Source organism: Eublepharis macularius, chromosome 7 (assembly GCF_028583425.1).
Source record: "Eublepharis macularius isolate TG4126 chromosome 7, MPM_Emac_v1.0, whole genome shotgun sequence".
NCBI lineage: Eukaryota > Metazoa > Chordata > Lepidosauria > Squamata > Eublepharidae > Eublepharis > Eublepharis macularius.
In genome coordinates, this window is record NC_072796.1 from 111,786,462 (window position 1) to 111,810,341 (window position 23,880).

The 23,880-nt window shown below is 41.5% G+C and overlaps 1 protein-coding gene across 1 annotated transcript in view; it reads left to right on the forward strand.

Annotated features, from left to right (window-relative positions):
* The window catches only part of VPS13B (vacuolar protein sorting 13 homolog B), a 553,219-nt gene that overhangs the window by 224,578 nt on the left and 304,761 nt on the right, over positions 1-23,880 (forward strand). The window contains exon 21 of the mRNA XM_054984385.1: positions 8,331-8,472. Coding sequence (XP_054840360.1) covers positions 8,331-8,472 — 142 coding nt within the window. The remainder of the gene's footprint in view (positions 1-8,330; positions 8,473-23,880) is intronic.

Below are 23,880 nucleotides of genomic sequence, written 5' to 3' on the forward strand. Positions count from 1 at the left end.
TTCTCCGCCACCTCTCCGTGCTCACCAGGCCCGGCCGCCGCCGCCAGTACCCATCATTGCTTTCTTGCTGGTGATACCAGCGCGCTCCAGTTTGGCCTGGTGGGCGGGCACATGGGGGGTGCCACCGGTGAGCAGCCAGACCCCCTGCCCCCTGAGGGGAGGCAGCTCGTTGCCACCTCCCCGTGCCCGCCAGGCCCGGTGGCCGCCGCCAGCACCCACCTTCCCACATAGCTGGGAATACCAGCATGCCCCGCTTTGGCCTCCACAATTCATGATCCGGGTTGGTTCGGGAACGGGAGACGTTCGTTGGGGTTTGTTAATTTGGGATCGTCGCCAGCACCGAACCACGATCCGCTGGTTTGTTATTTTTTTTTGGTTCGTGCCCATGTCTACTCCTGATACCGCTTTTTATAAATGCAAGAAAAAACAGGTTCTTAAGGAGACTTGGATACAGCCTTTTAAGTCTCAAAAGAAACTAGTAATCTGAAAATAGGCCCTGGCTCTTTATGAAGGAACTAGTCTTCCTTACTCGTTCAGAAGACAATTTTACCATAGTCCAGCACCTTCATTGCCTCACCTTTTTAGGTTCTTAAAATCCCATGAAAGATTTTATATTTTTAGTAACTCTTTCTCTAATTTTACAATAGAAGCAATCCTAGTTACCTTCCCAGCAGGAAGTGACTTCAATGTGCAAGTGTGGGAGCACATGCACACTTTGAACAGGGCCACTCTGGGATCCAAATGGGCCCTATTCAGCTCATTTGGGTCCCAAATCAGCCCGCTGTGAAGCATGCAAGCTTCCCCTGCCTTTCCTCCCCACTGGCCAGGTGAGTGGTGGGGGGGGGGAAATGGTGAAAGCAGGAGATCCCCTGCCCCCACTAGGGAAACAACAACCATAATCTAAGCTCATTGTTTTCAGTGAGTTTAGACTGGAGTAACTCTTCTTAAGATTGAACTGTTAATGGAGTAGGGTATAAAATGTCCTTTTATGTCATTGCTGAGGCACAAAGAGAAAACACTTGAAACAATTTTGCTTTTTTGTCTTCTTTACATGAGAACATTCAGAAACTCTTGGAAATAATGGAGGAGCTAGATTTTATCTCATTTGGTTAGTCCACATAGTGAACCCTGGGGAAAAAAAGGATTTATTTAATTTGTATCAGACCCCCAACTCAAAGAAAGCTGGAGTGGAGTTACTTAGCTTATTCACCTATTGGGCAAGCTCCCCCACCCCTTATTTCCATTTGAGAACTTTCAGAGTACATCCAGTCTCTTTGTCCAGCAAACAAGTTTCACTTTATTCTACCTGACCATAAATAGTTTAAATTATGCTTTCCTCTCTCTAAATTTGAGTCTTAAGATCTTTTACATTTAGTTTTAAATAACTTAGACTTTAAAAATAATTAGTATGTCAGTGGCAAAACCGTTGATAAAATCCACTCTTCTAAGGGCCAGTCTAGCATTTGATACATTTCATTTAATTTTCCAATATCGTTTAGACACATAAATCCCATTGGCTTCAACAAATATAAATGCTCTTCCACAGCTTACTATGTGGCTTACTATGTTTTCCATGGTAATATATTTAAAAAGTTAGATAAAAACCATGTAATTATGGTTCATTCTATACAATCTTAGAACGGTTCAAAAGGAAAAAAACATAGCATATGTCCATATACATTGTACTCTAACCATCTGTTCTATATCAAGACAAATATCTGCATTAAAAATAACTGTAGTGTTCTATATTGGTTAGGTTTGCTTGAAATACAGTTTTCTAGGGGAGGTCAATTAGACAGAATCAAGTATCTGCATCAAGGCTCCAGATGGCTTTATAGATGCAGACCATCATAGCATTTACAGTGTGTTTGCATGCGTAAATAAGACCAGTGAGAATTTATGCTTTTATGCATGTAAGCAGATAGGTTTCTGTTTATGTGAGGTCCAGTTGTAAATCAACCCTGTCACTTATGACAGTTCCTGTAATTTGCAAAGAAACAATGTTCTACCCAATCTTTATTAATCTTTGTCTTATATTCTCACTTTGTCTGTCTTGCCTAGTCTGTAGATCTTCAGGTAGGAACAGTCACCAAGGTAGTCTACATATTTCTGGTGTTAAATTATGTTGAAAAGCAGTCAGTGGCCCACCCAGTTCTGATGCCATGGCTCAGAATTACCAATCTACTATTAGATCCCATGTTATTATAACAACAACAACAACTTCAATTTATATACTGCCCTTCAGGACAACTGAATGCCCACTCAGAGCGGTTTACAAAGTATGCCATTCTTATTCCCACAACAAAACTCCCTGTGAGATGGGTGGGGCTGAGAGAGCTCCAGAGAGCCCTGACTATCCCAAGGTCACCCAGCTGGCTTCAAGCGGAGGAGTGGGGAATCAAACCCGGCTCTCCAGATTAGAGTCCCGCGCTCTCAACTACTACACCAAACTGGCTCTGTTGCTTGAGATGATGTCAGGGTTGGGGTTGACGCTGCCACAGTGAAATATGGTTAGTGAGAACTATGGTCCCTCAAACTGAAAAATCATGGTAAATCATAGTTGTATTTTACCAGGGAAGAGAGAGGGAACACAAGTGTGCACTTTGCATTTAAGTTCTTGCCCCATATGACTTTTCCATCCCTAGTACCCATCTGTCTGCTTGTGTCTGTTGTTCCTCCAGTTGGAACACCAAAGTGTTTAAACGACCACGTTCATTCTCTTTGTTTGCTCTCTCTTGCAGAGCACCTTGGTGCCACCTCCCTTTTCTTTTAGTCTTTTCTCAAAATTCACCTTTGGTTGTGAAACTCCCTCAGTTGTCATGTGTGTAACTGCATTTGCTCAGATTCAAAAAGCATTCCAAAAGAGAAAATATTTCATAGACTTTTTTCCCAACCCCCCCCCCACACACACACACACAATTTTTCCTTTGGAAAAAATGAAGGGGGTCATCAGAAGATTAAACCTATTTTTCCTGACTGTTTCCATATTTTGGGGGGCTATCATTTGTCTGTGAAAAACTTTTTAAAATGTAGACTGCTGTCAGTATCCTGGGGAACAAGAATCCCTCAGGCATAGCAGGGGGTAGAATGTAGTGTGAGTCTGCAGTAGAGAGTTTTTGAAAATCCCTACTCCCTTTCCACAGTTTGAAGGGCTTTATTGTAAGCAGAAAATGAGGTGTGAATCAAACTCCACTTTTATTTTTGGTGCACCTTTCTTTTTATATACACACACACACACACACACACACACACACACACACACACATATACATATACATATACATATACATATACATATACATATACATATACATATACATATACACATATATACATATATACATACATATACATACATATATATATATATATATATATATATATATATATATATATATATATATATATATATATATATATATATATATATATATATATAAACCATTATAATACATGTAAGTGAAACTGTTTTTGCAATCTGGAATTGAACATCCATTGTTTTGGGTTGCATTTTAACCTCTGGCAGAAAAGTGTTTCCAGTACTATGTAAAGCAGAAAGCTGAAACATCACTTTTCGATAATTACCGATCAGCCCATTTTAGACTTCAAAAATAATGCATTGCAAAACAGTGTGCGTTATTCAGGAGCCCAGTTCAGTTCTCGCTGTTCTGGCAGAAAAAGGCATAAATCTGTCATTGCAGTGCTTTGTGAACTATGAAATGAGTTTATTCATTTGGGTCATACATCCCTAGCTTTCTGAACATTTTATTGCTTCATGCGGCTACAATTAACCATGTCCCAGATGTTTTCAGGGCCCACAAAATAATTGACCACTCTTTCAAGGTACGTTCTTTTTTCAGAAAGCACAAATGATTTATTGGACTAGATAGAAGGTGTGAAAGCAGCATTTTGCAATTGATTCAGTCCCCAGGTACAGGTGCCAGATCTTCCGGTGCATTGTAGCTTCATAGCTTCTCATACTGAACTAAGAAACTGTTTTTCTAAACTTGAGGATGTTTTAAAATATCGGTTTTGTGAGGGATGTTTAGAATGAAAGAGAAATTCTGCTACATGTTTCAGAATAGTAACCTATGTCTGGTTGTTGTTTGTGGTATTGGATGTACTGTTTTCTGTGTCCTTGGAGGTTTTGTGCCACTTACTCCAAAACTGGTACTAAATCTACAACATAGAATGAAATGCTGTTTATTGCATTGGGATGGTTGTGTGTTATATCTTCAGGTGGTAGGAATTTTGAATAATGAGAGCCAGTGTGTGGTATATGGGTTAGAGTGTTGGACTAGGATCTGGGAGACCCAGGGCTAAATCCCCACTCTGCCATGGAATCTTGCTGGTGACCTTGGGCCAGTCATGCTCTCTCAGGTTAACCTTCCTTGGGGGGTTGTTGTGAGGGTAAAATGAAGAGAAGAATGATGTAACTCACTTGAGTCCCCATGGGAGAGAAAGGTTAGGTATAAATGAAGTAAATAAATCAATTTGGGGGTGGGCTGCTCAGATTCTGTTTATAGAGTTCTTAACTTATGGGTACAGGCAAGCTCTTGCTTTGTTCCAATTCTCAGGAATGTTTTTAATTTTTTATAGCAACATCAACAAAGAAATAAATTAAGATCCAGTCTTTCCTTTTGAGATCAATGAATGTAGCTACATAGATTTCAATAGCTGTTTTTGTTTAATAATTTTTATAGTCTGATAAGGGTGTCCCTTACACTTTAAAAAAAAACATAGTGCCAGTAATTCCCCAAATGTATTGGGCCGTTTCCAGACAGTTTACCTGCCTCCGGAACGTCGCGCCATGTTGCGGGGAAAACACGAAATATCGCGTTTTCTTGCGTGACGTCACGTGAAGTCACGCGACGTCGCACAAAACTCGCGCGAGAAAACGCGATATTTCGCGTTTTCCCCGCAACATGGCGCAATGTTCCGGAGGCAGGTAAGCTGTCTGGAAACAGCCTTGGTTAGAAGGAACTATGATAAACATCTATTGGTCAGTTTTTTATTTGTGATATGGTTTATCAATAACATTAAAATGGTTGTGCCTAAATGATAGCAATAATAACCAATCAATGTATTGCTTCCTCCAGAATTGTTCTCATCTTCTCCAGCTGTGGAACAGTTGTCACTTGTTATTTTCTCCAGCTGCAATTTCCTTGTTGGTTTGTGGCTAAAACCCAACATCTTGATCATTTTCCATCCAGTTTAAGATTGATCTTTCATTTACTTTATAGTAACAGCCCACAATGCCAAGAAGCTTGCAAAATTGTATTGGGTGTCATCAGCATCAACTTCAAGCCTGAGTTCAGTGAGCAAAGATGAAACAGCTGTTTCATTGTCCAGATCAGCACTCAATATATAGCTGTAATTTTTTCCAGCTTTCTTTGGCTGTGATGATCTTTGTTTCACCATCATTTCAAATAGAATAGCATGCAACATTGATCCTTCTCTGCAGTGATACCAATGTAGACATTATGTTTTTGAACCGTATTTTGAACTGAACTCATTTTCAATATCTTAAGCATTTTTTTCAGGTTTTCATCCTTTCTATGTATTTTTTCCCTAGAAATACGCTTGTCAATATGACACCCATAATTCTCTGTAGTATACTTAATAGTTGGGAAAAGAATGTGCCTTGTTTTTGTAACAAGAAATTTTGACATTTCTCCCCCAGCGCCAATAATGATATTCAAGCACCCAATTTTACTTTAGAATTAAAATGACATTTCAAAAAATTAGCATCCTAGTCCAGTGCTCTGTTGCACACAGGCATCAGGAGCAGGAGCCAAACTTCAGCTGCCAAACTTCACCTGATCCACTCTATCCCTAATCTAATCCTCCAGTTGTGGTACTGGGAGTCAGCCATTGGCATTCAGTTGTATGTTGTAGCAGCAGACAGTATGTTTCAGTGGAATTAAAAATATGTAATTGGACTGAGTAATGTGTACTCAATATTTCCAAAGCTACCTAAGACCATCCTGGTGTAAGGAATTTGGGTTTTTGCAGACTTTCAATTACTCAACCATTTTGAGTAGCCTCTAGGGGTGTGCCCTTCGGGTATCCAGTTCGGGATAAATGCCCAAATTGGACTTGATCCATAAAAATTCGGGGCTTCCAAATTGGGGCCAGCATGCCCTGATGTCCCCCCAATCGCATCCTCTCATCCAATCAGAACACTTCACTCTCAGCTCTATCTCTCATCAGTTCTTCCTGTCTCTAATTCTGTTGTTCAAAGTCACTCCACTTCACACATGTATACTTCCATTCCCAGCCAAACTGCCTGTCAAGAATTATGTACATAATTACATTTTAATCATAATAACATTCGATTTATATACCGCCCTTCAGGACAACTTAATGCCCACTCAGAGCGGTTTACAAAGTGTTATTATTACCCCACAACAATCACCCTGTGAGGTGGGTGGGGCTAAGAGAGCTCAAGAGAACTGTGACTCGCCCAAGGTCACCCAGCTGGCTTTGTGGAGGAGTGGGGAATCAAACCCGGCTCTCCAGATTAGAGTCCCGTGCTCTTAACCACTACACCAAACTGGCTTTTATGGCATTATCTATCAATTTTGTATGCATTATGTCACCCCAGCTCTAAATCTTAAATACTCTCTAAGAAAAGTAGTACAAACTAAGCATGTAAATTGGGGGGAGGCAAGTCTTCCATTACAGTGGACTTCCTGGTGATCTCTTCCTTCCCAGCACCTCAATGGTTAATGGGAAAAAATAGGGGGAAATGTCACATGATGTCACTTCTGGTGAAAACCAGAGGTGATGTCACGAAGGGAAACTCTAGGCATCACACACCCAACCCCCAAATGTTGGCATGCTTCTGCTGTCCCCCAAATCCTCCAGGCGGATTGCCAGCCCACAGCTTGCAACCCTAGTGTAACTAAGGAATGGTGAGCTAGCAACTGGACATTTGGGTGATGTGCTGCCAGTCTGCATAGCCTCTCTATATTTTGAGGCATCTTTAAGTCTTTTTTTCCCTTTCCCTCAAGATATTTAAGGGGTTTTTTTAATGCTATATCCCCAGCAGATTTTGAGTTTTCTGACAGGGAAAAGGTGTGTTCAAATGTATTTTATTAAAACCATATTAAGATAAGGAAAGCATTTAGCATCTGGTCTTTGTTCTGTTTGATATGTTTTCTTACCATTGCACTCTATTTAACTGTGTTCTGTTTTTGATTGGGAACAATTTATAAGCACTGTACCGTGCTCCACACAAACTTGTTTTCCAGCAAGCTTCTTTCCCGTTTTTCGGGTGACACTGTAGATCTAATACAACTGTACTTACAAGGACTATCAAAATTCCCTGACTCTGCTTCTTTTTGTCTTCATATTTAAGTAATAATCCATACTGAAATATTGGGACAGTCCTTTAAACATGACTGTGTTACAGTCAAGGGCCGTTGAGAATACTTTAAAAGTGACTAATGTATTAAATAGAGCAATCAGCACCCTTTGTTATTTAATGCGAGATGCAATTATCTAAAGACTCCTTTGCCATGACCCAGTGCATATTCAGCTGTCTGTAGTACATTCAGATTGTCCATATATCCAGAGGTGTCCTTTGGACAGAAATAATTTAGGAAACATCCTTCACACACGCTGAAAATGCCCGTTGTTTTTCTGAGAGGGAAAAGGTTTCTGCTGCTTGACTTTGTTTTCTTTGATCTGTATCCCAGTCCAACTAGAGCCATTCAGTGCACACATCCCTACATACATAACAACACTTCACACACAAACAGATGCGGAGTATGAAATTTCTTTCATCCTTGATCCACCTTCCAAGGCATCATGCACAGAATCCCATGAAATTTTTTCCAGAAATGTCAACTAGCTGTTTGGGGCAGGACTGGATTCAAACTCCCTGTCCTCTCCCCCACCCTCTCTACAATTGCTACTTTCAAGCAGGGCTCTGTGGACAGAGCCCTAGGTATGGTGCAAGTACACAGCTGGATCTGGCCACCGTCATTTTGCTTTTTGTCAATCATTGTAATTACTTTAAATTATTGAAACAGTTTTTAAAGAAGTGATGTGTCACAATACTTCCGGTAAATAAGAATTAGTACAAGAGAATTGCATGCAATAAATCTGAATGTAAAAGCATAAAATAATACTGATACTTAATTTTCTTTGGCATGCCACTGTGTGCATTAGATATGGTCACAGCTTTTTCCTAGAAACTTAGAGTGATGAGGTAACTGCTTGTAATGCAGTTTTTGTGGTATGAAGTATCCTTTCCTATATGCTATTCATAGCTTCTGAATTAGTCATCATCATAATCTTTTTTTTTTTAATTCTTCTGGCAGTCTGGATCAGTTTCTCTTGGGACGCCAGTAACTAGGAAAAAAGAGGATGAGGTGTCAGTTGGAAGCGCGCCTTTGGCTAAGCAGCAATCAAATCAGGCCTCAGAATATGCCAGCAGTCCTGTCAAAACAAAAACAGTAACAGGTATGTCCTCCTTAAAGTTTTATCTAGCTATTCTCCTGCTTCTGCTTCTACTTCTGAAATGCATACAACATTCTAGCAGGTTCAGCTGTGCAAATATATTGGTGCACATTTCTGATGTCAATAGAGTGTGTGTACGTTATGTGCCATCAAGTCACTGCCATCCTTTGGTGACCCTATGAATGAAAGACCTCCAAAGTGTCCTTTCGTTAACAGACTTGCTCAGATCTTGCAAACTGGAAGACGTGGCTTCTTTTATTGAGTCAAGCCATCCTGTTTTAGGCCTTCCTCTTTTCTTACTGCCTTCCAGTTTTCCATTTACAATGGCTAATGAAAAATACTAGGGAATTTTAGAAGAAAATCTGTCTATGTTTTATAGATTACAGCAAAGCTTTTGACCGTGTGGATCATGAAAAGCTATGAAGATTGTTAAAAGGAATGGGGCTGCCACAACATCTGATTCTTTTGATGTGCAACCTGTACTCTGGACAAGAGGCTACTGTCAGGACAGAATATGGGGAAACAGAATGGTTTCCAATTGGCAAAGGTGTCAGACAAGGATGCATATTATCTCCCTACCTGTTCAACCTCTGTGCAGAGCATATAATAAGGAAAGATGGATTAGATTTAGAAGAAAAGGTGGAGAGAGAGGTTAAATTTATCGTTTCTAGAATTTAATTTCAATTCTAGGTTCAGTCCTCTAGCAGGCTAGGATGTCTTTTCTAAACAGATCTCTAGTTTTGTTAATCAAACTATTTAATTTTGTTTGTTTGTTTTAATGCATTAATGTTTTGATTTGTCTTGCCACATTTTGCTAGTAAAACAACAACAACAAATTGAGGGTATGATCTAATGAACATAATAGACCATTTTCTTGCTGCCTGATACTGTGAGATGTGGTGTAAGCCAAAAGCACTGTGGTATAGTTTGTTAGTATGTGGAAGACCTGGTTTCAAATTCTTAATCAGAGGCTCACTGAGCAAGTCACTCAGCCTAGCCTACCATTCTGGTCTTATTGTGATGATAAATGGAAGTAAATTAATGGAAATGATTCATTATTATGTATTTATTTACAAGATTTTTATCCCTTCCGCTTTCTGCTCCAATAGAGTCACCAAGGTAACTAACAAATTAGAACATACAGATTAAAATCTCATCTTAAAAAACATTAAAACCAGCTCTCAAATACATCATTAAAATAAATTAAAACAGAGCTTAAAATAAATAAAAATACAACAGTTAAAACACTGGGGAGGGAAAAGGAATCACTAATGGAATGCCAAGCAAAATAGAAAAAAAATCGTTACCTACTAGCAGAAGACAGCAACAGAAGGGGACAGGTAAATCTCCCTGGTGAGAGAGTTCCAGAGTTTTAATGGCACAACTGAGAAGTCCCTCTCCTGGATCCCACTCACCTAATCTTAGGAGGTGGAGGCACCCAAAAGAAGACCTCTGAAGATGACCAAAGTAGGTCAGATAGGTTCATAAGGGAGTAGGCAGTCCTTCAGGTATTTATTAATTATTTATTATTTATGAACTATATTTTTAACCCACCCTCCCCACAAGCGGGCTCAGGGAGAGGTACAACATTGATTAAAATATAACATAAAAACAATAATCACAGCATAAAAACAGCAATCAATAAAACCATTCCAAGACGGGGCAATCTTGCACTCCTGCCCATCAGCATACAAAAAGGGGAGGTAGTAGCAGACAGATAGAATACTGTACACCTTTTCGGGGCAGCCAGCAGTGGACTCTCCATAACCCCTCATAGAGGGAGACTGGTGGAAGGCTCGGCAATGATGGGCTAAAATTAGCCTCCACCATATACCTGGTGGAACATCTCTGTCTTACAGGCCCGCCTAAATGATACAAGATCCTGGTGGGCCTGAGTGTCAGACAGAGAGTTCCACCAGGTTGGGGCCAGGACCGAAAAGGCCCTGGCCCTGGTAGAGGCCAGCCGAGGCCTCCCTAGGGCCAGGGACCACCAGTAGCTGTTTTCCAATTGAACCAAGTGCTCTCTGGGGAACATACAGGGAGAGACGGTCCCTTAGGTATGCTGGTCCCAGTCCATTTAGGACTTTATAGGTCAGAACCAACACCTTGAACCCAATCTGGAATTCCACTGGGAGCCAGTGAAGCTGCTGCAAGATAGGCATAATGTGTGTCCTACACAAAGCTCCAGTTAGGACATGCGCAGCAGCATTCTGGACCCGTTGAAGTCTCTGGATAAAGCCCAAGGGCAGCTCTGTGTAGAGTGAGTTACAGTAGTCCAACCTGGAGGAGACCCTTGCATGGATCACTGCTGTTAGTTCCTGGGCTGAGAGGTAGGATGCCAGTTGCTGGGCCTGCCGAAGGTGAAAAAAGGCCGCCTGAGCCACAGCTGCGATCTGGCCCTCCATAGCCAAGGAGTAGTCCAGAATCACGCCCAAACTCCTAACCGATGTTATGGGCACAAGTGATGCCCTCCCCAAGGTTGATAGAAGGATCCCCGCCTCTGATAGCCCATGGCCCAAGTACAGTACCTCTGTCTGTTCTACCCACCCAGACATGGCCTCCAGAGCTCTCAACAGGGTGTCAGGGGCAGAGTCAGGTCAGCTGCCCATCAACAGATACAACATGGGTGTACAGTTACAACTGATAACAACCCAGTCCGAAACTCCGCATCAGCTGGGCGAGAGGGTGCATATAAAGATTGAACAACAGGGGAGAGAGTATTGCCCCCTGTAGGATGCCGCACTCCAAAGGATGGCGTGCAGACAGTCTCTCCCCCAGCACCACTCTCTGTCCCCGACCAGGGAAAAAAGAGACAAGCCACTGCAAGGCCGTCCCACAAATCCCCACATTGGCGAGGTGGTGGGCCAACAACTCATGGTCAACCATGTCAAATGCTGCTGAAAGATCTAATGATGAGCAGCGCTGACTTGCCCCAATCCAGGTGCCTACGGAGATTGTCCGCGAGGGTGACCAACACTGTGACCAACACTGTGACCAACACTGGCCCAAATGGAACCCAGACTGTTATGGGTCCAGGACAGAGGTCTCTTCCAGAAACACCTGTAGCTGATACACCACCGCCCGCTCAATCACCTTTCCCAGTAACGGGAGGTTTGATACTGGGCAGTAACTGGATGGGTCAGTGGGGTCCAAAGATGGTTTTTTCAAAACGGGCCTTACTACTAGACATGGGCACGAACAGAAAAAAACCTGAACATGGTGTTCATTGTTCGTTGCCATTCACAAACAACGAAGAATGAACATTGACAAACATGATCCAGTTCACAAACATGTCCATTATTCATTGTTCATGGGGGCCAGCAGGCTCTCCTCCAGCCATCAAGAACCCTACCGCTCCACTCCCAGAAACCCTACCTGAGCAGGCAGCAGGAAATGTACCAATAATAAATAATAGCTTGGCTCCAGAGCTTGGCAGCAGCCCTGGAACTTGAAGGGGTATATCCCTACCGCATCACTCCCAGAAACCCTACCTGAGCAGGCAGCAGGAAAGGTACTAATACTAAATAATAGCTTAGCCCCAGAGCCTGGGAGCAGCCCTGGAACCTGAAGGGGTAGATCCCTATCCCATCACACACAAAGAAAATTCAAACTCCAATGCACTCACCCTGTCTCTCTTAACAGCAGCTGTCTCTCCCTGAAAGCCAGAGCTGGGAGCCCCCCTCCCCCCTGGTCTGTTCCTCTTGTAACAAATTTGGAGCTCCAGTCCACACTTGGAAGGAAGACCTGCTTATCAAGCTAAATTGGGCTTAGATTGGGGTTTCCAGGGCAACAGCAGGAGTTCAGACAGAGTTCAGACAATCCCTGCCTAAGTTGCCAAGGGAATTGATTGCAGGTGCCAGACTGTCTGGCTTGACAAACAGCAATGAATGAGGCTTGCAATGACCACCTGTTCGTTTAGAATGGGGCCTCACAAACAGCTTGTTCGCGAACAGCAGATTGGGCCGTTCGTGATATTTTTTAGTTCGTATTGCTGTTTGTGCCCATCTCTACTCACTACGGCTTCCTTTAGTGCCCCGGGAAAAACCCTGGAGCTCAATGATGTATTAATAATGACCTCCAATTGGGCCCCCAACCCATCGGCATCCATCGGTATGTTGGTCCCAAACCATATAAGACTTTAAATGTCAGCACCAGCAATTACTTTGATCATTTTAGAGGGAGGGAAAGATAGGTGTACAATGAACAGCATAGTAAGTGAAGTCTAGTACCATTGATGGTTGTTGGGGGTTTTCCGGGCTGTATTGCCGTGGTCTTGGCATTGTAGTTCCTGACGTTTCACCAGCAGCTGTGGCTGGCATCTTCAGAGGTGTAGCACCAAAAGACAGAGATCTCTCAGTGTCATAGTGTGGAAAAGATGTAGGTCATTTGTATCTACTCAGGAGGGGTGGGGTTGAGCTGAGTCATTCTGTAAGAGTTTCCCAGGGTGTGGAATGCTAATGGCGGGAGGCTTCACTGTATCCTGAGGAGGTTCTTTTGCATATGGATTGGTGCTTGATGTGCTAATCTTCTCTGCAGGGCTATTGTCGGGTGTGGAGTGTTTTGTTGGCCTGGTGTTTTTCAGAACTGGAGCCCATGCTCTGTTCATTCTTAAGGTTTCTTCTTTCCTGTTGAAGTTTTGCTTATGCTTGTGAATTTCAATGGCTTCCCTGTGCAGTCTGACAAAGTAGTTGGAAGTGTTGTCCAGTATTTTGGTGTCCTGGAATAAGATACTGTGCCCTGTTTGAGTTAGGCTATGTTCAGCCACTGCTGATTTTTCAGGCTGTCCAAGTCTGCAGTGTCTTTCATGTTCTTTTATTCTTGTCTGGATGCTACGCTTTGTGGTCCCGATGTAAACTTGTCCACAGCTGCAGGGTATACGGTATACTCCTGCAGAGGTGAGGGGGTCTCTGCTGTCTTTTGCTGATCGTAGCATCTGTTGTATTTTTCGGGTGGGTCTGAATACTGCTTGAAGGTTATGCTTTTTCATAAGCTTTCCCATCTGATCAGTAATTCCTTTGATATATGGCAAAAACACTTTTCCTGTGGGAGACTGTTTTTCTTTGGTTGTTTGATTCATCCTGGGTTTGATTGCTCTTCGGATTTCATTTCTGGAGTAGCCATTTGCCTGAAGTGCGTGGTTTAGATGATTAATTTCCTCATTGAGAAAGCGCGGCTCACATATCCGTCTTGCACGATCCACTAATGTTTTCATTATGCCTCTTTTCTGTCGGGGGTGGTGATTGGAGTTTTTGTGTAAGTACCGATCAGTGTGAGTTGGTTTCCTGTAGACCTTGTGACCTAACTGAAAGTTTGCTTTGCGGATGACCAAGGTATCCAGGAATGAGAGTTTTCCCTCACTTTCTTTCTCCATTGTGAATTGTATGTTCAGGTGGATGTTGTTGAGATGATTCAAAAACTCCATCAATTCTTCCTCCCCATGGCTCCAAATGATGAATGTATCATCCACAAACCGGAACCATACACTGGGTTTGTGGGGTGCTGATTCTAGAGCTGTTTTTTCAAAATGTTCCATGTAGAAGTTTGCTATAACTGGGCTGAGTGGGCTCCCCATGGCCACCCCATCCATCTGTTCATAGAATTCGTTGTCCCATTGGAAGTAACTGGTTGTCAGACAATGATGGAATAAGGCTGTTACATCCTCTGGGAAAATCTGATTAATCAGTGCAATAGTGTCTTTTACTGGAACCTTGGTAAACAGGGATACAACATCAAAACTGACAAGTATGTCTTGTGGATTGAGTTTCAGAGAACTGATTTTGTTGATGAAATCTGCTGAATCTTTGATGAAAGATGAGGTTTTCCCGATGTGGTCCTGCAGGAGATCTGCCAGATGTCTAGCTAATTCATATGTCGGTGAACCAATGGCACTCACAATGGGTCGGAGTGGGACTGAATCTTTATGTATTTTGGGGAGTCCATATAGTCTAGGTGGCTGTGCTTCTGTCTTGCATAGTTTGCTGTGCGTGTCGGGATGTAGTGAGGAATTCTTGATCAGCGCATTTGTTAGCCTGGTGATTTTGCAAGTGGGATCTCGTTTTAGTTTTTTGTAGGTGGAGGGGTCCAGGAGTTCCTTAATCTTCTTTTTGTATTCCTCCGTTTTCATGATCACTGTAGCATTGCCTTTATCAGCTGGTAGAATGATGATGTCTGGATCTGCATTGAGGGTCTTGATGGCATTTCTTTCCTTGCGTGTTATATTGCTGGTGGGAAGCTTTGCCTTTCGTAGAATCCTGGCTGTCTCTCCTCTTATTTCCTCAGCTTCCTCTTCAGGTAGATGACGGATGGCAGCTTCTACATTTGCAATGATGTCTTCCACAGGAATTCTGGTGGGGGTGACTGCAAAGTTTCCTCCCTTTGCCAAGATGGAGGTTTCTTCGGGTGAGAGTTGACGGTCTGTCAGATTGATGACAATGCGTGCATTGTCGAGCATTGGGCTTGTCTGTCTTTTTTCCTGTAGTTTGTTAAACTTCTGCTTCTGTCTGGATGTGTGGTTGGTAAACACTTGTTCCATCTTCCTGTAGGTGAGATTATCGACCTTCTTTCTTTCGAGATTATCGAAAGAAAGTGAGGGAAAACTCTCATTCCTGGATACCTTGGTCATCCGCAAAGCAAACTTTCAGTTAGGTCACAAGGTCTACAGGAAACCAACTCACACTGATCGGTACTTACACAAAAACTCCAATCACCACCCCCGACAGAAAAGAGGCATAATGAAAACATTAGTGGATCGTGCAAGACGGATATGTGAGCCGCGCTTTCTCAATGAGGAAATTAATCATCTAAACCACGCACTTCAGGCAAATGGCTACTCCAGAAATGAAATCCGAAGAGCAATCAAACCCAGGATGAATCAAACAACCAAAGAAAAACAGTCTCCCACAGGAAAAGTGTTTTTGCCATATATCAAAGGAATTACTGATCAGATGGGAAAGCTTATGAAAAAGCATAACCTTCAAGCAGTATTCAGACCCACCCGAAAAATACAACAGATGCTACGATCAGCAAAAGACAGCAGAGACCCCCTCACCTCTGCAGGAGTATACCGTATACCCTGCAGCTGTGGACAAGTTTACATCGGGACCACAAAGCGTAGCATCCAGACAAGAATAAAAGAACATGAAAGACACTGCAGACTTGGACAGCCTGAAAAATCAGCAGTGGCTGAACATAGCCTAACTCAAACAGGGCACAGTATCTTATTCCAGGACACCAAAATACTGGACAACACTTCCAACTACTTTGTCAGACTGCACAGGGAAGCCATTGAAATTCACAAGCATAAGCAAAACTTCAACAGGAAAGAAGAAACCTTAAGAATGAACAGAGCATGGGCTCCAGTTCTGAAAAACACCAGGCCAACAAAACACTCCACACCCGACAATAGCCCTGCAGAGAAGATTAGCACATCAAGCACCAATCCATATGCAAAAGAACCTCCTCAGGATACAGTGAAGCCTCCCGCCATTAGCATTCCACACCCTGGGAAACTCTTACAGAATGACTCAGCTCAACCCCACCCCTCCTGAGTAGATACAAATGACCTACATCTTTTCCACACTATGACACTGAGAGATCTCTGTCTTTTGGTGCTACACCTCTGAAGATGCCAGCCACAGCTGCTGGTGAAACGTCAGGAACTACAATGCCAAGACCACGGCAATACAGCCCGGAAAACCCCCAACAACCATCGTTCTCCGGCCGTGAAAGCCTTCGACAATACATCGAACACCTCTACGGGGAGGAAACATTCCAACAGACCCGAAGATTGGAAACACTTCGGAACAAGAAAGCACATCTACTCTGTTCTTTGACCTTTCTTCTACGCTGCAGGGACACAAGAACCATTCCATCTTTTCTCACAACTAAAAGAATCTTCAAAACCACACAGGCGAACCGCATTTATGACCGTCTAGAACAGGCCCTCTTACGTGAGAGAATCCACACTACCCGCAGAGAACTTGCTGCCACAGACAAGGAGCTATTTTGCTTGCATATCAACACCAGCCATAAAATGAGAAGTCAGGATTGGGACAAACTACAGGAAAAAAGACAGACAAGCCCAATGCTCGACAATGCACGCATTGTCATCAATCTGACAGACCGTCAACTCTCACCAGAAGAAACCTCCATCTTGGCAAAGGGAGGAAACTTTGCAGTCACCCCCACCAGAATTCCTGTGGAAGACATCATTGCAAATGTAGAAGCTGCCATCCGTCATCTACCTGAAGAGGAAGCTGAGGAAATAAGAGGAGAGACAGCCAGGATTCTACGAAAGGCAAAGCTTCCCACCAGCAATATAACACGCAAGGAAAGAAATGCCATCAAGACCCTCAATGCAGATCCAGACATCATTATTCTACCAGCTGATAAAGGCAATGCTACAGTGATCATGAAAACGGAGGAATACAAAAAGAAGATTAAGGAACTCCTGGACCCCTCCACCTACAAAAAACTAAAACGAGATCCCACTTGCAAAATCACCAGGCTAACAAATGCGCTGATCAAGAATTCCTCACTACATCCCGACACGCACAGCAAACTATGCAAGACAGAAGCACAGCCACCTAGACTATATGGACTCCCCAAAATACATAAAGATTCAGTCCCACTCCGACCCATTGTGAGTGCCATTGGTTCACCGACATATGAATTAGCTAGACATCTGGCAGATCTCCTGCAGGACCACATCGGGAAAACCTCATCTTTCATCAAAGATTCAGCAGATTTCATCAACAAAATCAGTTCTCTGAAACTCAATCCACAAGACATACTTGTCAGTTTTGATGTTGTATCCCTGTTTACCAAGGTTCCAGTAAAAGACACTATTGCACTGATTAATCAGATTTTCCCAGAGGATGTAACAGCCTTATTCCATCATTGTCTGACAACCAGTTACTTCCAATGGGACAACGAATTCTATGAACAGATGGATGGGGTGGCCATGGGGAGCCCACTCAGCCCAGTTATAGCAAACTTCTACATGGAACATTTTGAAAAAACAGCTCTAGAATCAGCACCCCACAAACCCAGTGTATGGTTCCGGTTTGTGGATGATACATTCATCATTTGGAGCCATGGGGAGGAAGAATTGATGGAGTTTTTGAATCATCTCAACAACATCCACCTGAACATACAATTCACAATGGAGAAAGAAAGTGAGGGAAAACTCTCATTCCTGGATACCTTGGTCATCCGCAAAGCAAACTTTCAGTTAGGTCACAAGGTCTACAGGAAACCAACTCACACTGATCGGTACTTACACAAAAACTCCAATCACCACCCCCGACAGAAAAGAGGCATAATGAAAACATTAGTGGATCGTGCAAGACGGATATGTGAGCCGCGCTTTCTCAATGAGGAAATTAATCATCTAAACCACGCACTTCAGGCAAATGGCTACTCCAGAAATGAAATCCGAAGAGCAATCAAACCCAGGATGAATCAAACAACCAAAGAAAAACAGTCTCCCACAGGAAAAGTGTTTTTGCCATATATCAAAGGAATTACTGATCAGATGGGAAAGCTTATGAAAAAGCATAACCTTCAAGCAGTATTCAGACCCACCCGAAAAATACAACAGATGCTACGATCAGCAAAAGACAGCAGAGACCCCCTCACCTCTGCAGGAGTATACCGTATACCCTGCAGCTGTGGACAAGTTTACATCGGGACTACAAAGCGTAGCATCCAGACAAGAATAAAAGAACATGAAAGACACTGCAGACTTGGACAGCCTGAAAAATCAGCAGTGGCTGAACATAGCCTAACTCAAACAGGGCACAGTATCTTATTCCAGGACACCAAAATACTGGACAACACTTCCAACTACTTTGTCAGACTGCACAGGGAAGCCATTGAAATTCACAAGCATAAGCAAAACTTCAACAGGAAAGAAGAAACCTTAAGAATGAACAGAGCATGGGCTCCAGTTCTGAAAAACACCAGGCCAACAAAACACTCCACACCCGACAATAGCCCTGCAGAGAAGATTAGCACATCAAGCACCAATCCATATGCAAAAGAACCTCCTCAGGATACAGTGAAGCCTCCCGCCATTAGCATTCCACACCCTGGGAAACTCTTACAGAATGACTCAGCTCAACCCCACCCCTCCTGAGTAGATACAAATGACCTACATCTTTTCCACACTATGACACTGAGAGATCTCTGTCTTTTGGTGCTACACCTCTGAAGATGCCAGCCACAGCTGCTGGTGAAACATCAGGAACTACAATGCCAAGACCACGGCAATACAGCCCGGAAAACCCCCAACAACCATCGTTCTCCGGCCGTGAAAGCCTTCGACAATACATCTAGTACCATTGTTGCTAAATTGAGATCTCCTGTAACTCAAATGGTCCAGAAACACAAGTTATGTACCTGCATTTAGATTAGTGAGATTCCTGTAATTTTTCTTACTTATGGGAGAACTTTCCAGTGCACCCTGTCCTGTCACTGAGGAAACATAACTGTTGTAGTAGTACTCAGATGGCAGATAGCAGCTTCATCTCCTTTATGTCCCAGGAAAGACCCTTGTGCACCGATATGCAGATGGATGGAGAAGTTTGAGCAACAGAATTTTGGCCCAGCTCTATATTCAATGCACTGTTGCTAGAACTTAACACTCAACTTTTTTGATTGAATGAAGACAAAATATTGTAGCAAGTCACGTGAATTTGCTGTCATCTTCTGAAACAAAACTCTCTCTCTTAAATTAACCATAGATATGGATGGCCTAATTTCTAGTTATTTAGTGAAACTATGTAATGAAGGATTTTTTTCTAAGCACAGATATATAAAAAAATCTTTCCCTTTGTAATAGTATAATTTCTCTTTCCAGCTTAACCTTGTTGTGCTGTAAAATTTAGTTGTACTATAAAATAATTCCATAGAGTGGAACTTGTAGTTAATGAATAGCATAAATAAGTAAGTCTGATTCACTCATGGTTTGGTTTGTCAGCTGTTGTATATTATTATAAGCTTTGGGTTCTTTGCCTTGGTTAATGAAACTTCTGTTGCTCCTTATCAGTACTTCTAGAAACAGGTCTGTACATGTGATCTGTGGAAGCAACTTTTTGAACTGGAAGCTAAAATTGCTCTCTAGTTAGAACATTTTAGGAGCTAATGGCAGCTGGATGTTTGATAGAAATAAAGGATGGGAAAAAGTATGTTTATTTGGGAAATGATGAATGCCCAGTGTTTTACAAACACAAACAGCTCTTGCCCTTGCACTCAAAATAAATGGCCTTGCTTCTTCAGTATTCTCAGTTTTTTTCGCAGTTGACATTTCTTTATCCCTTTTCTGTTTGGAAATAGCCAAAAGGTTATGTCATCTTGGGTCAAGACTTACCCCTTCCAAAATGTTCCTCAGTCCTATGTTTCCATTACTGAATGCTAAGCAGAGCTTTGGAATGTTGTAGGAGATTTTTGAAAATGCTGTTTTCTTTTCTGTTGACGATTTCATTGTTCATTCTTAAAATGAAATAACAGAAATCTACAAAGAAGAGGTATAGTAATCATCCTAGTTCTAATGCTGCAACCCTCAGTTGCCCGTTTATTCGCTTACTGGTTTATGTACATTGTTTTAGGCCATCTATGAGGAAGACAGGATAGTACTTGTCTCCCATGCAAGAGATATGAGAGGTAAACACCTTCAGTACCTTTGTATGCCCCATACTATCAAATAGTTCTCTGCTGTTCGAATCCCACTGCTGCCATGAGCTCAGTAGGTGACCTTGGGTAAGACACTCCTCTCAGCCCCAGCTGTATTGTAGGGAAATAACACTGACTTTGTTCACTGCCCTGAGTGGGGCACTAATTTGTCTAGAAGAGCGGTTTATAAGTGCAGTTGTTGTTGTTGTTGTTAGCATGTGTACTCTGCTGCCTACATATGGCAGAGGAACTGTCACTGAGGAACTATTACATTCAAGAGAGAGTATATTAAAGTTTGTTTTTGTTCATAAAGAAATCATAACCCTACTAATCTGAGAATCCAGTGATAATGATTTTAACATAAGAGGAACAGAAACATTTTCAAGAGGGGAGAAGGAGTGTCAACATGCTGCTTTGTGACTCATCCTCTATTTAGTGACCATAAATTGGTAGCCATAACAATTTAATGTTGGTTTCAAATCCAGATTAATGTCCTAGACATCAGGGGCAAGTACCTATCCCAGGTAACTGTCCTTACAAAAAAAACCATTAATGCCTCTTTCACTTTACCTTTATAATACATTGATAATACCAATCCTCTGCATGATATTTTCAAAGGAAAATTACTTACCATTTATCATTTCCTTGGGATAATTTGTACTCCAGTCTGTGTACATTATTGCGGGTGCAAAGTTATCCAGCTAAATTTCATTAGGAACGCCACTAACTACGAGTCTTGTTGATATGTCTTTTTTTGGTGAAAAAAAAAATTTTTTTTTTAAAGGAACACCACTAAATGTGTTCTGTTTCAAGAACAGTTATGTTCATTCATTCATTGAAAGAAATGCTATTGTTGTGGGTTATTGAACATTATGGAGACATACACCACAAGATACAATCATGTGTATGTTTACCAACATATGTGGTGGTCTAGTGTATATTTTGATGTATACTGAATTGTGTTGTGCAGTTAAGTTTCGTTGTGATTTATTTGCAAACACAAAAATTGATCTGTGGTAACCTGAAATCAGCAAAACAACAACAAAAACCCCAAACACCTCTGTTCATGATTGAAGGGAACCCTAGTTAGTGTTTAACTATGATTTAACACTGATACTAATGGTAGTGCTTAACCGAAGAGGCGAGGAGAAGGAACAAGACATCCACACTTGCGGTCTTCTTGTGGTTAAGAAACTGGTTGTGTTTGCACTATATCTTGTGGGCCAGGAAGGCCTACTTTGCAGAAGTAGATTTAGATGTAGTGATTTAGAAGAGGAGGAGAAGGTGCCTTTACAAACAGAATTGTGAAACACTGGAATGATAATGCCAATAGTATTTAATTTATTTGATTATATATATCTTGCATTTCTCCCTAACAGGGATCCAAGGAGGGAGGCCTGATCTAGGTTACAGTGGTCAGGCTATAAGGGCTAAAGGGCAAGAACCATTTGGCTCATATTTTCTGGACACTTTCTGGGCCCTTTCCCTGACCTTGAATATCTGTGAGCAGAGGAGAATAAACTCAGTCATATTTTGCTCAGCTGTTGTAGGCCAGCTAGCAGGGTCCTCCTTGCTTCTTCTCTTTTCCTTACTTGAAAAAGAGTGACTGAAAAGAGGAGCAAGAAAATGAGATGTGGTTGGAGAGGTCAGAAGCCTTTCTTGTTAGTTAAGAACTTGAAGCAATGGGAAAGTGGCATACAGCTGCAAGGGGAGGGTAATTATATCATAGATGGATAGAACTATATAAAATTGTAAATTGACAGGTAGGAGAAGGGGGGATGGGAGAGGCATTGAGAAAGCTATTAAGGAGCAAACATTAATAATTGTCTGAAAACTCTCCAGGAACTCCAACCAATTCTGTTAGGCAATTATCCTTTTTGTTTGTTTTTAATCCAGCAAGCAGACAGTGCTAGAATCTAAATTTAGAAAATTACTAAAATTAGTTTTGGAACACAAGACTTTGGCAGGCTGAGAAATGAATAATTGACATCTGTATTTAAATTAATAAATGATTTTTTTTTACTTAAATGAAAGTGTTGCTTGTGTATGTCTGATATATAGAACTCTATAAAAGCTAATAATATTGATTGAGTAGGTTATCAAAGATATAATATATTTGTTTAAATCTGATGTTTTCCAAAGTTTTGGAGAGAGAAGAGACTTCTTCCTTGCACATTTTTGCATTCTGATAGTACTCCTGAAAATAATCCCAAACTCACAAGCCTGCATACTAGCAATCATAAAACACCTGAACATACCATTGGGCTATTATTGGTCTACTCTGACTAGTAGTCACTCTCCCATGTTTCAGGAGAGAGCTTTCCTACCACCAACGAACTGATCCTTTTATCTGCAGATGACGATTAAACCTAGGACCTTCTGCAGGCAACAGGTGTGTTCAACCATAGCCCTCTCAAATTAAAACTTCACAGCTGACTGGAAACACTGACTCAAGTAGACTAAAGCTGGGTAGAAATGTTGTTAATAAATAAGTAATAAATTTACTACTCTGATTGGGTGACTTATGATGAAAATATGAGTTCTAAGGTACATACAGGGTTCAACTGAATATCCAAGGATGAATATCTATTAACTTGAGAGTTAATGTTGGCTCTAAAAGAGTTCCCAATGGGTAGAGGAATTTTAGCAGTAGAAGATAATGAACACCCTATTTCCCCCCACCCCTAATTTTAAAGTTTTATCTAAGTTCTCCTTCTCATAGTATCATCACCTGTACTACAAAGGAAACCTTGGATGGATCTTAGTAGGGATATTGTTCCAGAATGGCCAAATCTTTTGAATGTAGCCAAGCATTACCAATTCAGGCACCTAATTGATAGTCAGCCCTTAACCAACATGATAAATAGTTTAAATGACTAAATTATTTCAATAAGAATAGAGCATGGTCAAGAATAATTTTAAAAACTAATAGGTAACTCAGAAATAAATTACTTTGTAAGAAAGAAAAGGTTATATTGGCCAAATAATACAGCTTTTGTATAAAGCAGCTTCTAACTGATCTAACTACCACATGTCATGGATATGGTTAGGAATACAAATAAATGTATGCTGGTCTTGACCAAAAAGCTCATGGAGGATGTTTCTCCAAGTTAGGAACAGAGTTGGCTTAGTCTCTCAGCTAAACATGCTAAATAACCTTGAAGAGGGGTAAGAAACAAAGGAGTAACACAATAACATGGCCTTTTGAAGATTAGAAACAATCTAACTGTTATCAAGGGATAATATACATTGGGCCTCACATAGAAGAAATATCTGAGAATGGCAATAGTGTCCAACTTGAAAAAAGCGGAGATACAGTTCAAAGATGGGGTGTAACGGATGATGGCCAACAGATATTCACATGCATGAGAAACTTGTAAGCTATTTTAAAATATTATTTGTTGTAATTAAAAGTTGCAAAAATGAACAGTTTTTTATGTTTTAAGAAGATATTAAAGTAGAAATAACTTTGTATGGTGTGACCTTATCACACCTTAGGAAGTTATAAGATAATTAGTTAGCCAAGAATGTGTGACTTTATCAAGTGGGACAGCTAGCTGTTGTTGAAAGATGATTTTAAAAACCTATAAATATGGGAGTCTGAATTGATTAGGAGCTTTGTCTTAGAAGAGGTTTCTTGCTTGTTCCCTGTGTAACTTCCAGAAAGCTTTTGACAAAGTTCCTCATCAAAGGCTCCTAAGTAAGCTCAGTAGCTATGGGATAAAGGGCCAAGTCCTC